General features: G+C 42.3%; 1 protein-coding gene across 5 annotated transcripts in view; it reads right to left on the reverse strand.

The window, feature by feature from the left end:
* Nucleotides 1–23052, reverse strand: part of PPP2R2B (protein phosphatase 2 regulatory subunit Bbeta) — a 462603-nt gene that overhangs the window by 293045 nt on the left and 146506 nt on the right. For 3 of the 5 annotated variants that reach the window (XM_007194185.2, XM_057540770.1, XM_057540771.1), the window contains one exon: nucleotides 5648–5841. The exons of 1 other annotated variant lie outside the window; for it this stretch is intronic. In XM_007194185.2, coding sequence (XP_007194247.1) covers nucleotides 5648–5841 — 194 coding nt within the window. Of the gene's footprint in view, nucleotides 1–5647; nucleotides 5842–6345; nucleotides 6527–23052 lie in introns of those variants that run through there. One more of the 5 variants, XM_028161865.2, reaches the window with a different exon arrangement.

The raw sequence follows: 23052 nt of genomic DNA on the forward strand, positions 1-23052 counted from the left end.
GCTTCTTCCCACCTTCCATTTCAGATTTTTCTGAGCCTAGCAGAGAACTCAAACAGTCATCCATATGCATTGGAAATACTATTCTGATCTGGCATTTGCATAAAAAATACCAAAGCAACTTAAGGAACTACAGGGCAGCTCTTCCATCATGACACTACCTCCTTTTATTTTTCTGATGCCTTTCCAGCACCTTCATATCAAAAGTCATTTTCATGTACCTTCCTAGTTTTACTCATCATAGCTTCCCTCTTTCTTGAACATGTGTGGGATGGATGGGGGGAGGGGAGGAAGCAGGGAATTTCACTTTCTTTTATTCTCATGCCCCTAAGAAGCTGTAACGTTTCACAGATCACACAGATCTCAAGTTTGGAGACCCTCTGAACTCAACTCACCCAAGACTGGCCTCTTCTTATTCTATCACATTGCTCAAAAATGGCCATATAGCATTATTGGTATAATTTAAGTGTGTGGTTAATTATGCTTACACCAAGGTATTCTGTCCTGGTACAATTTGTTTATATGGAGCCAAGATAAGTTTCCTTGTAATTTTTCACTCATTGGCTCAAATTCTGCCCTGCAGTGCTCTTCTCCTAGGCATCTCACCTATTCCCATGCTTTTAAGTACCTTTAATATACCCGTGACACCCCAAATTATAATCTAGTCCAGATCTTTCTTCTGAGCTTCAGACCCAGATACCCAACTGCTTACTTGAGAGTCTCACCGTGAGGCTAGATGACTCCAGTTTCCGTGGAAAGCCCCACTGTGCATCCATTCTCATGGCAAAATCCTGGGAGGTCATCCTTGACACCATCTCCATCTACTTCTCCATCTCCACCCAGTTTATCACACCAACTCAGCCCTATCCATTCTTCTCCTACAATGTATCTCGAATCCATCGAATTCTCTCCACCTCTATTGCTGCCACCATCCTAGGGGACAGCCATGGCCTAACTATCCCCCTGCTTTCACCCCTATTCACTTCCTACCCAGCCCTCTGACCCCACCCTACACAGCAACCAGCCTGAGTTTTGAAAAAACAAACCTGATCATATTTCTCCCCGATCAAAATCCTTTGATGGCTTTCGACCCATCTTTGGATAAGGTCCAAACTCCTTAAGGCCAACAATGCTCAACATGATCTGGTCCCTAAATACCTCTCCAGTTTCTTTTTTGTAACATTTTATTACAAACATTTTCAAACAAATAGCAAAGTTGAAAAAAAATTTCAGTGAATATACATTGACCGACCACCTGGATTCTACCATTAACATTTTATACTTGCTTTATCATCTATCTATCCATTTATCCATCCTTCTCTCCTAGTATTAATTTTTCTTGGTTTTGGTCCATTCCAAAGAAACTGTAGGCTCCAGTCTTGTTTTTGTCACTCTTCTTGTTTTTCCCTACACTCAACCCTAGGCATCTTCTCATTCTTCGAATCTGTCAGACTATTTTATATCTCTGTGCTTTGGACCTATTTCCCCTTCTACCTGAAACGTCTTCAGCTCTTGTTCATTCCTGACTCATCCTTTGGTTTTCGGCTTTAACTCTGTCTGAGAGGCAGTCACTGAACCCCCAGTCTAAATTAGATTCGCCTTTCTGCCTTACACATAATCTCAAGGCGTCTTGTGCTTTTCCTGAATATCGCTTGTCACAATTGGTAGCTATGTATTTTTTTTGCAAAATCATTTGTTTAATGTCTACTTTCTCCACCAGCCCAAAAGCTCCATGAGAACAGACACAGTGTCTGTACCGGAGCATGCAGGATCACCCCAACAGAAAGTTAGTTAATAGTTGTTGAAGGAATTAAAGGCAGAAGGAATCAATAGTTACATAATAATAATAGCATATTAATATAATAACAATACATGGACTAAGTGAATTTGTTCTTCTTTTAATAGGTACAAGCAGTATGGGTTTTTTAAGGCCTCTAAGAGAAGATGGAACTTACTCACTGCCAGAATATAACCAGCAAGTACATTAAGTCAGATTGCCAAGTGGCAAGATCCATGGCTAATGGCTGAGTCAAGAAAGAGACTGTGGCGGGTCTCAGGGACTTCTCTCCCATTTCCACTACCCCTTCCCTCAAGATCATCCCAAATCAACAACAATCCAAGGAAAACCAGGGTGCTTGCAATGCAAATGCAGCTTAAGTAATACTAACAACCGCTATAATGTATTGAGGGCATTTATCGAGGACTGGCTTTGTATTAGGCACTGTGTTGAGTGCTGTTCCTGCATTAGATATTCTTTTTTCCTGTGGCATAGGTTCTACTGTTATTCCCATTTTAAAGCTAAGGAAACTGAGAACAGAATAGTTATTTTTAAACAACAAGTTCTCTGACTTCCTCTTCTAACCAGATTGCCATTCCTGTAAAGTCCACCTACGTAGAATATTTATTCTGACTGTGCCCCATATGAGGGTAGAAAGATTAATCTAGAAAACTCTCAGACTGCTCTAATGGAGAGGGGGTTTTAGTTGGTTCTAACAAGTCTAAAAATATAGAAAGCCAACCCTACCGATGCTTTTCCTCAGGTATGAAACCCAAACACACACTTTCAAATGATCCCTGCAAAGAATTTTTCCTCAGATGGGAACACCGTTTACATACAAAGATAAACCACTGTGATCTTCCCCATAACAGGAACTAATAGTTAAAGAAAAATGAAGCAGTGCAGAATTTCCTAGTAGAAGAGCACGTCAGCCAGTCTTGAGTTTGAAGACAAGCTTTTCCCCTGACTGTGTGACCTTGACAAATTAGTATCATCCCTGGGCCTCAGTTGCTCAGTTTCCTTATTTGAAAATGGAAATAACAAGATCCATTTAGCAGGGGATGGACATATTAAAATGCTACTTACAGAAACCTCAGTACAGGGCTTGGAAAAGAGAAGATACTCAAAGATAGTAACTTTAAGAAAGGGAGGAAAAGATAGGAAAAGGTAGGGGAGGGAGGTAACTTAATACTCAGAATAAAAGAAAAGTTATAAGAAATGTTTTTAATAAATGCACGTCATGCATTCTATTCCCATCAGAGAGAGAGAGGGAGGAGCTTGGGAAAAAGTGTCCTTTAGCATTTGCATTGCTCTTACCCGGATGAACTTGCCTGCAGATACCACTTACAATGCAAATTGAGCTTAGAGTCCTTCACACTAACTACACAGCAAAAACCTTCCAGCTTTAAATAGAATACTGCAGTGTGGAATGATCCGAGCAAAGGGAAGAAAAATTCAGAGATAAATGTGAAGGAGATTTTGCAGAAAAAAAAAAAAATCTGCCATATCTGGGCAATGGAGGAAAATGCAGAAATATCAAAGGAGGCAAAAAGAAAAGCAAAGTCTATAGAAGGACCCAGAAATTAATTCCCCAGAAGGTGGGTTTAAGTTAATAAAGGGAAGAGAGCTTTGTGACAAGCCCCCAGTGAAGACGATTTTAACAAAGAATATTTTGATCTAGTGGGGTTCCTTCAAGGTGTACTAGCACTTTGAAGGTATTCATCATCAGAAGAAGGACACTTCCCCCTCTGGCCAGGTCAATGTTCCCTAAAATGCAATTAGGGATTGCATGTAAAAAGGCAATTTACATTGTCTAAGTTCCTTTTTTCTTCCCAGACCTTCACTAAGATCAGGTAAAGAAACCTGGAAGCATACTGTGAAATAAAGGTTTGTTTAAATTTTCAATGTGGTGGCAGTTGGGGGGTGGGGGGAGGGATCCAAGAGGCTGATTTGGAAAAATTTTAGAAAGTTCTTTGCTATAAACTCATGCCTCATTTCAGACTATATGAACCCAGATATTTTATTCAGAACCAGAGTTTACAAAAATGTCATCAAATAGGAACAAAGATTAGGTGGTATCTAGGGCCCTGAAAGCGATAAGGAATGCCATGTTTAACTCATTTCTTCATTCTACAGATGCCAGTGCTACGCACATGGCCTCAATTTCCCCATCTTCCCAGCTCAGTAAGTTTCCTTTGCCTGCACGTGGAGGCATAATGCAATACACAAGAAAACATGAAGGCAGCCCTCTATCTTTGTTGTCTCAAATAGAAAAAAAAAAAGGTGTGCCCCCAAAGACAATAGACCGGAAAGCCAACTGCTCTTGTGGATGATATGCTCTGACCCAGAGCTGATCATATTCTACCTGGTGAGTCAGTGACAAAGCACTAAGAATGGGGAAGAACATCTTACCACCACGTTGTCACCAGGCAAGTAAAAAGAATCAGCAAGTATGGTGCTTGGTATGGGGCAGGGACAGGCTGCTGAACATCTTAAAAGCCACTTCTAAGCTCCTGAAGGCCAGAGCTCATAAAGCTCTGCTTGATCTGTCTAGCGCCATGGACGCATTAGGTGTGATGCTCTCCAATAATGATGATGAACGAAGCATGTATTTTCAATAGCGCTGGGCATTCTTTCTATCTAAAACTTCCAGGGATGTTTATAGAAGATGCCACCTTTACCCCCAAATTGTGTGTCTTTTTATCTCTCAGAACTTGAACTCTTACTACCACCACGCCCATCACATTTCTGTAATAGTCTTGATTTGATTAAATATTATAGAAATTTTAGCACCCAAGAATAATAAGAAGAATCTTAAATTAACATGCCTTGCTACATTTTCCTAAAGCACTTTCACACATATTTTCTCATGTGGATATCACAATGTGACAATGCAACACTTTATAGGAGTGGTTAAGCATGAAGGCTGACAGGTAGAAAATGAAAGCAAAAATGCAAAAGTTTTGGTATTTGAAAAAAAAAAAAAGCCTCCTCTCTCTATTCCCACACAAAAGGCAAATGAGATTCCACCTGCTGACTTTCCTTTCCTGCCTGCACCTCACTCAGGCTAATGTCAGAACAAGCTGGGGGGTGGCGAGGGGAGGGGGAGAGAGAGAGAGAGAGAGACACGACAATTTCACCTCTTGGCAAAGCTCAGCTTACTGAACCCTCTTGCTTTCTGCTGGCTGTTGATTCAGCAGAAACTACTGCTGCAGAATTCATAATGGTGATTTTTAAAGGCCCCACTGATCGCATTGCTCGCCCCACGTGTCACACTCATTCGCTCGCCGCCCCAGCACTGTTTCTCCAGCCACCTTTTTATATCTTGCTAATGCACTTCCAAGGGGAGGGGGGTTCGCCCTTTTTCAACGGGCTTTTTGGGCTTTTGATTGTCTAAGCAGGTAACCCGGCCGGAGAGATGAACGGGCAGGAAATGAAACCATGCCCACCCTTGCAGCCACTGAGAGACACATCATTCCTTTAAGGGAGGGGCGGACCCACGGTCCTCTCAGGCCCCCTTCCTTCTTATCTCTCCCCTCACCCCGACCCCTGCATACATATTCGGGGAGGGGGTCATCTGCCTTTTGGGGGGTCATTTTTCCAGCTGGGAGCCCCACCCTGAAAAACCTCATCCCCGAGGGCCATTTTAACTCCCGTGGGCGCCGGGTCCACCTGCTGCTGAACGCCCGGCTCGCCTCGCGGAGCCCGGATGGATGTGGGGCGCACCCGCAGCTGCCCCTGCGAGCCGAGCCCCCGCCCCAGCCCCGGGGCCCGGAGGAGTCTCCGCCGCTACTCGCCCGGCTGCCCGCGGAGCTCAGCGATCCGCAACTTGCGCCCTTCCCCAGCGGCGGAATGCGGCGGGGCTGGCGTTACCTTCGGTCGCATAGCTGTGGTCGCGCAGGAAACTGTTGTTGATTTTGCGGGTATCAATGTCCTCCTCCATTGACAGCAGGCTTACTTGCGTGGGAACCAGAAGCCGGCAGACAAGTATCCATGATCCCTCCCCGCAGCCAGTCTCACAGGAGAGGGGGGCAGGGGAGCCAGTGGGACTGCACCATGGTCCGAGCCTGAGGAGGAGACGGGGAGGCGGAGAGAGAAAAAAAATAAAAACCCGGCAATGGAGCTGTCACCTCCTCCGCCCGGGATCTCCGAGGCTGCGGCGGCTCCTCCCGCGGTGCGCTCACTCCAGCTCCAGTGCCCGGCGCGGATGCTGCGCCTGCCTCCGCTGCCTCCGGGTGCCAAGATGCGCCGTGCCCCGAGGGGTCTGGGCCCGCCCGCCGCCCCGGAGGCGCTCACAAGCGGGGCTGGGGAGATGCCCAACAGGTTCCCCTCGTTGGCAGCCGCTCCGAAATGCAAAAGAGATCCCTCCTCCCCCTGGGAGAGCGGGCAGCCGCGACAAAATGGTGCCTTTCTGGACCCGAGCTGCAGTGGCGAGATGGCAGGGGCAGGATTCAGGCGGGCCCGGCCCGGATGAGGGTGCTGGTCCCACGGGAGGGCGGCTCGAGCTGGCGGGGGCTCGGCAGCCGGCGGGGAGCCGGGCAGGGCGCTGCAGCCGGCGCCAGCGCACTCACCCTCACACCCACACGCGCGCACTCGCAGCTGCCGCTGCTGCTGCAGGAGGAGGCTGGAGGCGGCTGGTGCATTAAAGGCGAGGCTCCTCCCAACCGCGTCAGCAGCCCCAGGACTCTTCCCCAGCAGCGGTGGTGGCCGAGGCCGAGGCTGCGGCTGCTCTCTGCTGCAGTGGGGCGCACGCAGCCGCGAACCCGCACCTGGGCAGCGAGCAGCTAGCTTGCAGGTTGACGTGAAAAGCGTAGACGCGCTCTTCCAACCTCCCTCCCCCTAGCGCCACGCAGCTCAGGGCGGCGTTTACTCCAGCACCCAGAGTCCCTAGCTCGCTGCCTTTCTCCGGACACCTGTGCTTCAGGACCGCAAAGAGAAGTAGGTTCCCTTGGGTAGGCAGCAAGTCTACATCCCGGTCCCTGTTGCTCACCCTTGCATAATGCATGTGGTCTCTGGATGAAGTTCAAGGGCGAGGCCTGGGGATCGAAGCCTCGCACAGAGAGGAGAGAACGCTCATAGCCTAGCTTAAGCCCTCTCTGCGCTAGGAATAGATCAGGGAGCTGGGGCCAGAACTTTCCTGCGGATCACACCTGACTTCTCCCTTTCAAACAGAGTCTAAAACCTCTTCTACCTGTAGGCGTCTGCGTCTACACTGGCAGAGGGAGGAAGAGGGCTGAGTTATGAATCTTGTCAACATAGTCAGCCTGAAAAAGTCCACGTTCCCTAGCCCTTTACACTTAGTTTTGGACAAACAGCTCCAGGCCCCCCTGCGGGTGTTGCTTGTGAAGACACAGCACTGCAGGAACCGCTGACATTTGCTCTCCACGTGAAAGGTACAGTGGAGCCCTGCGCCAGCAGAGCGCCACTGCTTCCCTGAGGGAATTTCAAAGATCCAGTGAATACCAAAAAGAGGCCTATCTTCCTACTTCAACTAGGAGGAAAATACAGAATGCCACCGCAACCCCAATTTTTCCCGAATCGCAAATCGCAAATTCCATATTTGAAAGAAAATGAGATCGTTATTGTTATGAAACAACTACAATCATTTCTGAAGCAACCCAAATCACCAGAAAGCCAGTTTGGAAAAGAAATGCCCCCGATTTCCCCTTGCAGAAGGCATTCGTTTCAGTGGGTGTCACTGCAGGGAGAGACCTCGGGAGAGACATCCTCGAATGTTTTGCTCAGTTAAGCTCCACCAGTTTAGCTGGATGAGCCCAGAGGGACCTGTGAGTTAATTATATACATACAATGCTTCGGCTAACACAATTTAGAAAGTATTTGAAGTCAAAAAAAAAAAAGGGGGGGGGGGGAAACAAGTCCTTAACTGAGGTTGGGAATTGCCATTAGATTTCCATGAAGAACAGATGCTTCTGGCAGGTGGAAACTGGCATTGTCCTCATCTCCAGAAAGCAACCGCATATCTCTGGGAGAAGAGAGGAGAAATATTCTTTGATATAATTTGGGGTGGGGAAGTTCATCTTACAGTAGATTCCATTTTATTCTCATCTGTTGGTTAAGTCTTTCCTACTTGTTTGATGATTTGTGCCAAATTCACATATGGAATTCCAGGAACAGATGAAGACTGGAGCAAATTGATTTAATCCACTTCAGCTCCAGTTGCCATGGCTGGTTCTTCACATGGTGAGCTATATCCGTCACCAAGGCTCCAGAGGTCAGCTCACCTGTAGTTACATAGTCCAGCTTCTCTTGCAGGTAGGCATAAGGGGAGGTGGGGGAAGGGGAAAGGGGAGAAAAGCTAAGTTCATCTTAAAGCGGCGAGAAGACATCTTGCTTTGAGTTGAAATGACCTTACGTTGCCACTGGAGACCTTGGAGTAGTATTCGGGATATTCTCACCCATATCTTTCTAGAACGTGGGCTAGATTGTAACACAGTTGCAAGGTGAATCAGGAAGGCCCAGTCTCGTTAGCCAGGCTGTGCTTGAGGAATTTTCCACTGTAAGCAATGGGAGAAGTGTCCCCTCCAGAGATCAAGCCTCTGGGTTTACTAAATTTTCCCTTTCCTGTTTCCTACAAAATTCTTCCTGCATTTATTTTATTCAACAGTATAGGCAATATTTTCCTAAGACACAAGTTGTGAGAAGGCAAATTAGATGGCTCTCCATTAAGTAGATTAAGTAGATTCCAAGGTTTCTATTTTGTGAACCACTCTTTTCTGCTATGGGCAGTGGGGAACCATCCCCTCCAACCAAAACCAAGAAAAATACAGCTGTTGGCTTTGTTCCTTAACACAACGATGTGCATTAAAGGAGGTCAGGGAGTGAAGGAAGCCCTGTGCAATCCTGTCGTTGTAAGAGGACTACACAGACCATTTCTAAGAAGACGCTCTGACCTTCTTTCTGTTCCTCCAATGTGCCAAGTTCTTTCCAAAAGCTTTTGGCATTTGCACATGCCATTCATTCCCTATGCCCCTTCCTCGTGTTCCTGGCATTCTTCAGCATCACAGCTGAACTGTCCCTACTTCACTGAGGCATTCCCTGGCCTCCCCATAGTCCCTGCCCCTGGTATTTTGTCTTAACATCTTTTTTTTCCTTCTTCATGGAACATTTGCCTTTTGTAATATTTGTTTACTTATAACTGTCAACCATTCCACTATATCTCTGCTATTAAGAGTCTGGCACTTAGTAGATGCTCAATTATATTTACTGAATGGAGATAAATATTTCATAGATGAATGAGTAAATTACTGAATTTGTTCAGTGATATTTAGGTTTTAAAGCTCTACCTTTATTTAAATTCTTGCCCCCCCAAACCCAACAACAAAGTGTGTTGTAAGCCAGTAAATTTCTAGCTTGTAACTCCTATTCCTATTGAAATAACTGTCCTACCCATTCCTGCATGCATATGCACCAAAAATATTTACTGAGCACTTAATATATGACAAGAATTATTGTAGGTGCTGGGATACAGTTAAAACAAAACAGAGTCCCTTTCTTCACAGAACTGAAATTCTATCATCTGATTTTAGTAATATGAGCTTTCTTAGAGATACAGCAAATACATTATAAATTAACAGACCAGAGCATAATGTTAAGTGTCAAGACTCTGATATCAAGCAAAGCTGATTTTCTGTCACTTATTATTACGTCCTTGAGCAAGTTACAAGATCTCCCAAGCCATGTTTTTTTTTTTTAAATCTATAAATTAGGGAGGAAAAAAAAGTTAATGGAGTTATTATGAGGATTAAATGAGATAATACTTGGAAAGAATATACTGCAATCACTTGTTGAGTATTTGCTATCACCACCACCAGTACTATGGAACAAATATTTAAGCACCTACCATGTCAGCCACTGGGATAGGACTAAAGATTCAGCAACATCAGTGCTGAAGATGTACAGTCGTCTCTGCCATCATGGAACTTAGTATCTAATTTACAATTTATGGAAAGGGGGCCACAGGCTACAAAAGGGGCAGCAGAGGATGCTCTGAAAGCCTGGCCTAATTCAGGCTTGTGCTTTACACAGAAAAGGGCAATTACAAATACACAGCCTTCTTAAGTTACACAATCTAGCGTGACAGCACGGGAACACATTCTTTTTTTCATCACCTTTATTATGTTCCCCCAATGCTCTCACATACCCCTAGCCCAGTTAAGTTAGCCCTGCCTACATTGGAAACTACTTGCAGGTCATGCTGTCCAATTAGCACATTAAATATCTACAATTTTATGAAAACCTTTGACCTAAGCCAGTCTAGAGATTCTTAATATAGGCTTTAGGTGTCAGACAGTCCTGATTTTTTGTCCCAGCTCAGGCATTTATGAATTTCATGACCTTTGGCAAGTAATTTAACATCTCTAGCCTCTGTATTTGCAACATTGGAAGAACATAATAGGAACTACTTCACAGAGTTGTTGAGTGGCTTCAGAGACATTGTAAAGAAAGTGCTTAATACAGGCTTGGCCCATAGCCAGACCTCACTAAAATGTCGCTTTGGCCTCCTGGTAGTGGCTCATGAGGTCTCCACTGGCAGAGAATTGGAGAGATGCACTACAAGTCAGTCATGTGAACACAAGTGACCTAGAAACCTGAGTTTACCACCTAGCAATCTGTCTTAACGAGCACTAGACACTGGATATAAGAGATTTTACCATCTTGCAGAAAGCCCTTTATAAGCCACAAAGTCCTGTGCAAGTGGAAGGAATTAGGATTATCCTTTCTTGATTTTCACATTATGTAAGTGCAGACCTAATCACATTTGTCTATCATGGAATCCTATGGAATCCCTCTCTAGGATCATTCAGCCCCAAGTGCACAACTGTCTCTCTGAGGTGGTTTGCATTGACTGCCCAGAGGATGACCTCTTGAGTTTCTAGCAAGGTTTGCAATTCTTTATTGTGCATGTTACCACGTGTAATAAATACCACATGAGTGAGCCTTTAACATGGCGTTTAACCTAGGAGAAGGAAAACAAAACATCTTGCCTTCAAAATGTTGTATTAATTCTAGATTCTGGATACTTAGTGTATTTCACTGAGTACAACATTCCCTCAATTATCCAAGTCCAGCAATTTATGAAAAGAAACAGTGGTATGCTAGAGCTGGTACGTGCTGGCTGTTGAGAGCTGATTCTGTCGATTACACACATCTTTTTTCCAGCTCTGCTTTGAGTGACATCATGTTGGTAGCTTAAAATCTGAAATCTGCCATGGTGGGTTATTTATATCATAGAAGTAAAAAAAAAAACCTATACAAATCAGGGCTTTGGCTTTTTTGGGGGTGGGGTGGGGCTGGGGGGTGGGAGAGCTGATTGTTAAACATTTACCGCTCCAACAGTAGAAATACATTAATTGCTGATATAGCTTTCTACTTATATGTGTTACCTGTGCAAAGTTCCTTTCAATTCCTCGATACTAAGTCTCCCAAGCTGTGTCAAATTCCAGAACATTCCACCATCTGATCAAACTTTGGCCATAATTTAAATAACTCTTAAAAATCCTACCTTTACCATAAAACATTCCCACAGCCTTCAGAGGAAACCTGATACATTTGTTTGATCCCCTTCAGTCTGGTTATGAAATTGCCACAGTGGATCTGTGAGTGATGGCCCCTGCAAGGCTCCTAGATCCGATGAAAATTATTGAGCCACTGATATAATATTAATAGCTAATGCTTATCGAGCATCTATTATGTACTAGGCACTATGCAAAAGGTTTCACTAGCATTATCTCATTTAATTCTAACAACAGCCCCTATGAGGTAAATTATCTCTATTTTACTAAGGCTAGTAGAAAGAAATAATATATCCAAAGTCAAACAAATAGGAGCCTGGCTCTGTGTGTGTGTGTGTGTGTGTGCATGTGTGTCTGTTGGGTGGGTCAAGGTCACAACAGAAACTTAGAGGTCTTTTTCCAAACCACCCACCACTAGAGTCTGATCTGTACTTCTTAGAAATGAATAGCCTCTCAGTTGAAAATCACTCCTATTGTGTTGGTGAGGAGGTGGTGAAATTGGAACCCTCACACTGCTTGTGGGATTGTATAATGGTGCAACCACAAATAGTTTGGCAGTTCCTCAAAATGTTAAACAGGGTTGCCATATGACCCAACAATTCCACTTCTAGGCATACACCCAAGAGAACTGAAAACGCATATTCACACAAAAACTTGTAGATGAATATTCTAAGCAGCATTATTCATAATATCCCCAAAGCGGAAACAACCCAAATATTTATCAACTGATAAATGGATGAATAAAATGTGATATATCTATATAAAGAATTATTACTCAGCTATAAATAGTAATGAAGTACTGATACATGTTACAACATGGATGGACCTTGAAAACATTATACTAAGCAAAAGAAGCCAGTCACAAAAGACCATGTATTGTAGGACTCCGTTTATGTGAAATGTTCAGAATGGCCAAATCCATAGAGACAAAGTAGATTAGTTGCCAGGGGCTGAGGTGGGGGAATAAGAGTGACTACTTATGGGTTTGGGATTTCCTTTTGGAATAATGAAAATATTCTAAAATTACTTAAGGGCAATAGCCGCACAACTCTGAATATACTAAAACCCACTGAATTGAATACTTTAGAAAGATGTTTCAAAAGGTACAAACTTCCAGTTATAAGATAAACAAGTACTAGAGATGTAAAGTACAATATGATAAACATAATTAACACTGTTGCATGTTATATATGAAAGTTGTTAAAAAGAGTTAATCATAAGAGTTCTCATTACAAGGAAAATTATTTTCCTGTTTTTTTTAAAATTTTGTATCTATATGAGATGATGGATGCTCACTAAACTTATTGTGATAATCATTTCATGATGTACATCAAGTCATGCTGGATACCTGAAACTTATACAATGCTGTATGTCAATTGTATGTCAATAAAACTGGAAGAGAAAAAAAAAGAGTGTTTCAATAAAGCTGTTATTAAAGATTAAAAAATCTCTGCTGTCATAAACCATTATTACCTCTAGGAGTATGATATATCCCTCAGGTTAATATTAGTGCAGAGGGCTTCCCTGGTGGCGCAGTGGTTAAGAATCTGCCTGCCAATGCAGGGGACACGGGTTTGAGCCCTGGTCTGGGAAGATCCCACATGCCGCGGAGCAACTAAGCCCGTGAGCCACAACTACTGAGCCTGCGCGTCTGGAGCCTGTGCTCCGCAACAAGAGAGGCCGCGACAGTGAGAGGCCCGCGCACCGCGATGAAGAGTGGCCACCGCTTGCCGCAACTAGAGAAAGCCCTCGCACAGAAACGAAGACCCAACACAGCCGAAAATAAATAAATAAATTAAAAAAAAAAAATTAGTGCAGAAAACCTTAAATGCATGTAATGACAAGTACAGATATTCATGTCATGTTGTTTAAAAAAGTCAAAAAAACAATGTATACTGACTGGTCCCCTTTTTTGGTCAAAAAAATGTGTGTATGTCAAAAGGCAAAAGGAATATATGAAAATACTTAACAGTGGTTTTCCTTGTGGTTCATATTCTTGTCAAAGAAAATTTAGATCTTTTTTTTTTTTTTTTTTTTTTTTGGCTGCACAGCCCAGCATGTGGGATCTTAGTTCCCCAGCCAGGGACTGAACCCATGCCCCCTGCAGTGGAAGCAGGGGGGTCTTAACCACTGGATCACCAGGGAAGTCCCCATGTATCATTTTTGTAGTAAGAAAATGTTTTAAAGGTTTTTTTGAATGTTATGAAATACTTTTTAGATGAAACTTTGTATTGAAAAGGTCAAAAATCATTTTGTACACACCTGAAAATTGAGAGACACTGATGTAAATGTGTATGCTATCAAATGCACAGAACAGCTCTACCCAAAAGTAATACAATGCAAGACACATTTTTGTTTGTAAATTTTTCAAATTGCCACGTTAACAACTGAAAAGAAACAGATAAAATTAATTTTAATGATGTTTAAATTTTTTGAAACCAAGATGAAAATATTTTATTTAATCCAATATGTCAAAAATTGATTTCAACATATATATAGAATGATTAACGATATATGTTCACTTTTGTTTTTAATGCCAAGTTTTTGAAATCTGGTGTGCATTTTGCACTTGACAGCGCCTCTCAGAAAAGGCACATTTTTAGGGCTCAATAACCGCACATGCCTAGTGGCTAAAGCACAAGTATAGAGGAACTATTCCAAAAGTGTTATTCCACTCACAAAATGAGTTTTATTGTATTCTTCCAAAGGAAAATTTTCACCTATCAAGGACTTGAATTAGACAGTAATACTAAAACCAAACCAAGCAACTTTAATCTGATGACCCTCACAACTATTTAAAGTAATACAAACTGAATATGAAAAAATATATAGACATACCCACATGTGTACATATATATTATATGTAATAGTAAATTTGAACCCAATCTCCATTTCCCCCTAAAACTAGTAAGCTGAATTAATAAAATGATAAAAGATCAAGACTCTAAAAGTGCTAAGATGATACTACATAACAATACATACCAGATAGCAAGAAAGATGTAATTCAGTCACTGTATAGTTACCGCCCTAATAAGCCAACGGTTTAGTTCAACACCTATGGCTTCAATGCCAGCCAGTAGAAGAAGCCAAATAACCAGATGCCACTACTAAAAAAGGAATTTTCACAGCTGGGTATCTGGACTCTTATTACAGCCACTAAAGGTGGAGAAATTTAAAGGTACAGTTATAGGAATCCGGCTGAAAACTATTACAGTCTTTTAGTTTGTATCAGAGAGTAGAAATGTGTGGTCACATGATCAGTAGCATGATTTCTGAAGACTTATTGAATTAGATGCACCACTGCCTTTAACACTTGCATGCAAAACAGTTTTGTGTGTATAGTTGAGTGCTCCCTCCTTCCTAAACACACTTTCTTCACTGATTCCCAGGTACCACCCTCTCTTGATTCTCCTGTTACCTCAATGCACACTCCTCAAGCTCATCTGCTGTTCCTCCTCACTGCTTGCCTTGACCTCTACAAGCACCCTAGAGTTGAAAGTTCTCAGATTTCTCTATCCACAGTCCCGTCCGAGGTGACCTCGTCCAATCTCATGGCTTGCCACTCACTTGATGATAAAACCATACGACCCAGCAATCCCACTACTGGGTATATACCCTGCGAAAACCATAATTCAAAAAGAGTCATGTACCACAATGTTCATTGCAGCTCTATTTACAATAGCCAGGACATGGAAGCAACCTAAGTGTCTATCAACAGATGAATGGATAAAGAAGATGTGGCACATATATACAATGGAATATTACTCAGCCATAAAAAGAAACGAAATTGAGTTATTTGTAGTGAGGTGGATGGACCTAGAGTCTGTCAGACAGAGTGAAGTAAGTCAGAAAGAGGAAAACAAATACCGTATGCTAACACATATATATGGAATCTAAAAAAAAAACAATGGTTCTGAAGAACCCAGGGGCAAGACAGGAATAAAGACGCAGACATAGAGAATGGACTTGAGGACATGGGGAGGGGGAAGGGTAAGCTGAGATGAAGTGAGAGAGTGGCATGGACATATATACACTACCAAATGTAAAACAGATAGCTAGTGGGAAGCAGCCACATAGCACAGGGAGATCAGCTCAGTGCTTTGTGACCACCTAGAGGGGTGGGATAGGGAGGGTGGGAGGGAAACCCAAGAGGGAGGAGATACGGGGATATATGTATACGTACAGCTGATTCACTTTGTTATACCACAGAAACTAACACACCATTGTAAAGCAGTTATACTCCAATAAAGATGTTAAATTAAAAAGAAAAACCTCCTAAATGAATACTGAGCACAAACCTCTCCACTGACCCCCAGGCTAATAACACCAACAGCTGATCTGGTATTTCCCTGCTATCCACCAGGCAGCTCAATCCCTAATGGCGCCCCTGCCAGACCTGCTCCACCTCCTGTTCCTCGACTCCTCTCTCACTCCCTACATCCTTCCAGCCCATCAGCAAATCCTGCCAGCTCTAACTTCAAAATGCATCCAGAATCCAACCACCCCTCACCACTTCCACGGCTACTACCACGCTCCAACTACCAACGCATCTCATCATGATAGTTTCAATAGACTCTAAGGAGTATACGATCCCTCCTTTGCCCCCCTACAGAATAGTTTCTGTGCAGCAGGCAGAATGGGCTTTTTAAATGCAAATCACGTCATGTCACTTTTTTGCTCCAAGCCCTTTATTGGCTTCCTACACATTCAGAGTAAAACTCTTTTAAAATGCTGGCAAGGTTTGGCCCTTGCAATAGCTCTATTTTTTTTTTTTTTCACTTCTCACCTACAGCATCACCAACTCTTGTCTCAACCTCCTTCCCTCCACCCCACACATAGACACAGCGGCATCCTTATTGTCTGTCAAACACACCAGGAAGAAAACTCCCACCCCGGAACCTCTGCATCTGCTGTTCCCACTGGCCTGACGCCTTCCTTCAGTCAGCAGCGTAGCTCAGAGCTTCACCTCATTCAGCTGTCGCTCCATAATCAACATTTCTGAGATGTCTTTCTTGACCGCCCTATATAAGGTAAAATAGCACCCCTCCCTACCAGCAACCCCAGCCCCTGTGTTGCTACCTGACAGTATATTTTTTGGCTTTAATGATTACACGAGGACATAATATTCAGGGAGACAGGGGTGTTTTTGTTCTCTGCACTATATCTGGCCCTAGTAGAGTGCCTGGCACATACCGGTTACTACTCTTTTTTAAGAGGGTAAATAGAAAGTTATTAGGCAATTAAGTTGACTTAACTCCCCAGTACTTTAAGGGCAATAACAAGGGGAGAAATTACTACTCTCTTTTAAAAGTCACGGGGATATGGGGAAAAGGGAACCCTCATGTATTGTTGGTGGGAATGTAAATTGCTGCAACCACTATGGAAAACAGTGTGGAGATTCATCAAAAAAATTAAAAATAGGACTACCATATGATCCAGCAATTTCACTCCTGGATATTTACCCAAGGAAAACTAAAACACTAATTAGAAAAGATATATGCACCTCTGTGTTCATTGCAGCATTATTTACAATAGCCAAGATATGGAAACCACCTCAAGTGCCCCTCAACAGATGAATAGATAAAGATATGGCGTATATGTGTGTGTGTGTGTGTGTGTGTGTGTGTATGTGTATAAAATGGAATATTAGCCATAAAAACAATGAAATCTTGCCATCTGCAACAACAGTGATAGACCCAGAAGATATTATGTTTAGTGAAATAAGTCAGACAAAGAAAGACAAATACTGTATGATTTCACTCCTACGTGGAATCTAAAAAAACAAAACAAATAAACAAACAAAACAGAAACAGAGTTATAGATACAGAGAACAAACAGGTAGTTACCAGAGGAGAGGGGGCTAGGGGGAGGAAAGGAATAGGTGAGGGAGATTAAAGAGGTACAAACTTCAGCTGCAAAATAAAAGTCGTGGATATGAAATGTACAGTGTGGAGAATATAGTCAATAACTAAGTAATATCTTTGTATAATGACAGATCATAACTAGACTTATGGTGGTGATCATTTTGAAACATATAGAAAAAAATCACTATGCTGTGTAACAGGAAGTAACATAGGGTTGTAGGTCAATTATACTTCAAAAACAAGAAACCAAGCATACTGGGCTTGCTTGGTGGCAGAGTGCTTAAGAATCCACCTGCCAGTGCAGGGAACACGGGTCGAGCCCTGGTCCGGGAAGATCCCACATGCCGTGGAGCAACTAGACCCGTGTGCCACAACTACTGAGCCTGTGCTCTAGAGCCCGCGAGCCACAACTACTGAGCCCACGTGCCACAACTACTGAAGCCCATGTGCCTAGAACATGTGTTCCGTAACAAGAGAAGCCACCGCAATGAGAAGCCCGCGCACCGCAATGAAGAGTAGCTCCCGCTCGCTGCAACTAGAGAAAGCCCGCGTGCAGCAACGAAGACCCAATGCAGCCAAAATAAAATAAAAATAAAAAATAAATTAAAAAAAAAAAGAAACCAAACATACAAACTTATGGAAAAATATCAGATTTGTGGTTACCAGAGGCAAGAGGTAGGGGGAGAGGGAATCGGATGAAGGTAGTCAAAAAGTATAAATTCCCATTTATAACATAAGTAAGTACTAGAGATGTAATGTACAACCTGATCAATATAATTAACCCTGCTGTACATTATATATAAAAGTTGTTAAGAGTAAATCCTTAGAGTTCCCATCACGCGCAAAACATTTTTTTTCTATTTCTTTAATTTTGTATCTGTATGAGATGGCGTATGTGCACTAAACTTATTAGGAAAATCATTCCATGATGTATGTAAGTCAAATCATTGTGCGGTACACCTTAAACTTATACAGTGCTGTATGTCAATCATATCTCAATGAAACTGGAAGGAAAAAAAAAGTCCCAGGGGCCAACCCTGGGTAAGACTGAAATAAGCAAGCTCCTTGATCCTCTTCATCTTCCTCATCTCCATTTTTCTTCTCTGAGGTGGGCCAGGGCAGAGCTGCAGAAGGGCCTGCATCATCCCCCGCTGACCCAAGGCTGCAGAGGTCTGGGAAGACAGCCTTTATGCTCACTGAGAATCAGCGTCAATCATCTTCTTCCTACACCACCACATTCTGCCTCTTTCTCCGTCTTTGGAAGGAAATTTCTAAGTATTGGCACCTTTGGAAGCCAGAGGACATATCACATAGTGAACTTAGCTCAGCACGTGGGAAAACATTTTCATAAATACAAAGTGCTGCGCAAACAAGGATAACACCCTGGCCGTCACTATACTAGAGGAAGAAATTCTAGAAGCTGAATTCAAGAGCTCAATGGACCTTGAACTTATAAGCAAGTCTGAGTATATTTTAAAACTCCATAAATATTTATGGAATAAATACAGAGTGAAAATAATTACATTAAACATCCCTCAAATAGAGACCTCTGTAATTTCCATCTGGCATCTGCAGCACTACAAGAATGAACGAAGTATGATAACAAAAGTTTATGCATTTACATCTGAAAAGTAGCATAAGGCCTTGGAGCAGTGACTTTAACGTGTTGGGGGTCACAGATCCTTTTGAGAATTTAATAAAGGTTTTGAATTCTCTCCCCAGAAGAAAACATAGTGTAGAGCACTTCTTGCTCCCAAATGCTGACTCATCACATCTATTTCATGGACAGAAAAAGAAGGGGGGAAAAAAAAGGACCTAGGACCAAAGAGAGGCCCCAAGTTGAATGCAAGTTTAAAATTACACTGTCACTACCTCCCACCTATATTTTTATAGGGAGACTAATAATAGCTAACACATACATAGCTCTTAGTAGTACTGAGGTAAGGCCAGATGTGAGACTTCTATATAAGATGGGTCCCTAAAGTATAAGAGGAGAATGGTTGAAGGCAGGACTTTTGAGAACCAGACAGCTTGAGTTCAAATCTTGGCTCCGATGTTTCCTAGCAGTATGATGTTGAGCAACTTACTTAATCCCCCTGTGCTTCAATTTCATTTGCAAAATACCAATAATAGTATCTCCTTCAAAGGGTTGTTGTAAACATTAAATGAGTTGATATATATAAAATATTATAAAACAGTCCATGGCACATAATACACACCTAAACAATGTTAGCCGTTGTTATGAGGCACTGCAGACTGTCATTATTATGTCCTCTGATGTCCACATGGATGCCAGGTTTATTCACTTTTCCAATTCTCATTCTTGAATTGTTTTGGCAGATGTGCTTCTTGCCCCCGTACCTCCTTTTTTTTTTTTTTTTAAGCTAACCCAAAGACATGGTACCATTACAAGTAACTGTGAAACTGTTCATGTCAGTGGGCTCATGACGGAGGCACAGGTTCATTCAACATCAATCATGCATTACCTGCCTGCTATGTGCTTAGCACTAGCCTTTTTAGGTACTGGGAAGCAACTCACACCTCAATTGCAAAGATAAATGCTAAAACTTATGTGTCCATAAGAGACTAATCAAGTGTAGATTAACCACAATGTAAGAATTTAGAAGTATTCAGCTGAGCAAGAACAGCTTCAAAATGTAAAATGGACAAATGACATGCTTGATCGAGGGGTAGCTACATAATTTGTGGGGCTCAATCCAAAATGAAAACATGGGGCCCTTTATTCTTAGTATTGGGAATTTTAAGACTGACAGCAGAGCTTTAATGCAAGCACAGGCATAGGAGTAACATATACTGGACATGTCACTGCACCATGGAGCTGGCCCTGCCCTGAAGGCTGGGAGGACTCATGGACGCTTCCTAGACTATTGGCCATGTCATGCATATATCTATCTCTGTGTCCTTTCTTCTACTTTTTCCTCCTAGCTAAAAAGATTTTGCTTATTTGTTCAACCTAGGAAAATCCTAAGTATCCTTCAAATTCCAGCTCAAGTCTTAGCTTAGAGGGAAAATGATAGAATGAAAAGAGCCCTGGACTTGAAGTTAGAAGAGCTAAGGCCAAGTCTGCCTTTCCCCGACTCTGGAGCTCTGGGCAAGTCTCTTAACTTTTCTGGTACTTGGTTGGGGGAACTGATTTTAAAAGTCTCCAGTAGGATGATAGGAGGATCAAAAGGCATCACAAATAGATAAGACCCTTGAAATAATGATTTATCACATCAATAAAGAATTTCATAGTTTTTGATAAAGCCTTTCCTTAGTGTCTACAAGCTACAAGCAGCATTTGCATTGAGTGTCCAATATATTATCAAAACACACACACACACACACACACACACACACGAGCATGCTCACGCTACTGCACATATGTATCCCATCCGCCACTGCCCCCTCTTTGACATATATGAATTTAAGGTTTTATTCTTTCATTTCAACTCTTAAGGCCATCAAGCTTTCAGTTCCCTCCCAGTCCATCCTCCTCACTAAGTGAGCACGACCTTTATAACTGATAGATCTGGTCCTTTCTTGCTTGCTTTAAATCCTTGCATGGTTCCCCATTGCCTGGAAAAGAGTTTTCTAAACCCAATGACACAGAAGCATTAGTGTTTTTTGAGGTGCTAATCAGTGTTCCAGGAAAAGAGGTATGGAATTTGAGAAAAAATAAAATGATAGATCCCTCTGTTGGAGATTTGTAACGCCAATTAAAAAGCTCTGAGAAGTCCTGCAATAAAGTTAATTTTGTTTAAACCAGAATTTTCCATATTAATTTGACCATATTAACATTCTATAGAAAATATATATTCTGCAGAAAAATTTTGGCAAATGCTGGCCTAGGGGTGACAGACTCTTCAGTTTGGTTTACAGAGCTTCCAGAATTCCTAGATTTCTAGCTCAATGTCTGCCATCTCCTCCACAAATCCTATGCTCCAGGAACAGTGGGCCGTCTCCAGTTTCTTGAAGACCTTTGAGCTCTGTGCCTGTCTTGCTCTGCCAAGAATGTTCCCTGTCACCCCTCCTTCCGTTTATGCCCTAGTGATTTGTTACTCATCATTTCAGGCCCAGTTCAATAGCCCTGCAGTACCTCCTCTGACATGCTTGGTCTCCCACTACCGATGGCTAACTGCTTCTATGTAACTTTGTACTTAGAAGTAATTGCTGCTCTTTGCTGGACATCTCTGTGCCAGGAATTTAGTTTTTAGTGTAATATAGGCAACCCAACAAGATGAGTGAAATAATGCCTACTTTATAGATCAAGAAACACACCGATTAAGAAACTCACTCCTTTTTCTGTGTTTTCTATCTTTTGAGTAGTGCCCACTTCCATCTAGCTGCTCAAACCAAAAAACCATTTTTAACCAAAGACATTTTTAATACCTTTTCCTCTACCCTACATTTAGTCAGATGCCAAGTCCTATAAATTCCAGCTTCCTGACAGCCATAAAATCTGTCCCCATCTACCCATTTACACTGCCACTAGTTTAACTTGGGCCATGTCATCTCTCAGCAATGTTCCTGCAGTAGCTTCTTAGCCAATCTTCCATGTTCCATGCTGACATGAATATGATCATCCTAAAGTACAGATACGATCATGCCAATGCCCTGCTTAAAGTCCTTGAGTGGGTCCTCGTGACTCTCAGGGGAAAAAAAATCCAAGACCCTCAACACAGCTTAAAGGACCCTTTAAGGACCGGTTACTGCCTACTTCTTTACCTTCATTTCATCCAATCAGAACCTCACAGTCTACACTAGAAGCCTCAATGAGCTTCTCAAGGTTTCCCGCCTTGCCAAGCATTCCTTTGCCTCTGGACCTTTGTACATACTTTTTCTTCTGCTTAAAATTCTCTTCCTTCTCATCCTCATCTTGATAATCCATGGCCAAGGTGAATGCTCTTCCTCTGTGATCCCTGAGCATCCTTTTCTCTTTTCCTGTGAGATCTTTGGGACCAGGGTCTGTGGACCTACACACTGTTGTATCTATACCTAACACAGTGCCTACCACAGAACAATGACGTGGAATAATCATTTGTTTAATGCCTGAATGAATCAAAGAATGAATAAAGGGATGAATGAAAGCAAAACTAAAAAGGCAGCTTGCAGTATTACAAGAGAAGGAATTTAGAGCTTTATCACACACATCCGCTTGCCTTTGTCCTCTAGGTCAAAATACATTGTCCTTTAAATTCCCCGAAAGCTCCCCACTCACTCCAACTGCAGGGCCTTTGCATTTGCCTGGAATGCTCTTTCCTCTTCCACCCAGAGTCAATGCCTCCTTATCCTTCACATTTCAGATTAGTCATCCTTTCAGCAGGGAAGGATTCTTGCCAATGCAAAGTCAGCCCCTCTACTATGTTACCCTCCTAGCACCAGGCATCTTTCCTGTATCATTCTCACCAAAATATAGCTCTATATTTATGTCTATGACTGTTCATTTAGTAACAGTTTCCTCCAGTAGACAGTAAACTACAAAGGACAGAAATATATCTGTTTTTTTTTTCACCATTGGATTCCCAGTGCCTAAAGTACAGTGCCTGACACACAAAATAAAAGTTTGTTAAATAGATACATCAATTAAAAACTCAGTCTCATCAGCAGTTTGTTGGTTCATTTCAGCACTGTGTATACAGCAGGGCTCAATAAGAGTTGTTTGTTAAGTGAAAGAGTAGAACTATTTTTCTTTCCCAAGTTTGTAAACAGCTGTTAACTAGTACGCTTGAAATAAATTCATTCCTACAAATTTAGCAACATTTGCGTATTTCCACACCACCTTGTAATATATTGATGCTTCCCTTGAAATGAATGTGAATGTTGTCAAAAGAACCCCATCTTCCTGGCTCTTGGACTTGACCGTATTAGGCAACTAAGG

This window comes from Balaenoptera acutorostrata, chromosome 2, assembly GCF_949987535.1.
Source record: "Balaenoptera acutorostrata chromosome 2, mBalAcu1.1, whole genome shotgun sequence".
Lineage (NCBI taxonomy): Eukaryota > Metazoa > Chordata > Mammalia > Artiodactyla > Balaenopteridae > Balaenoptera > Balaenoptera acutorostrata.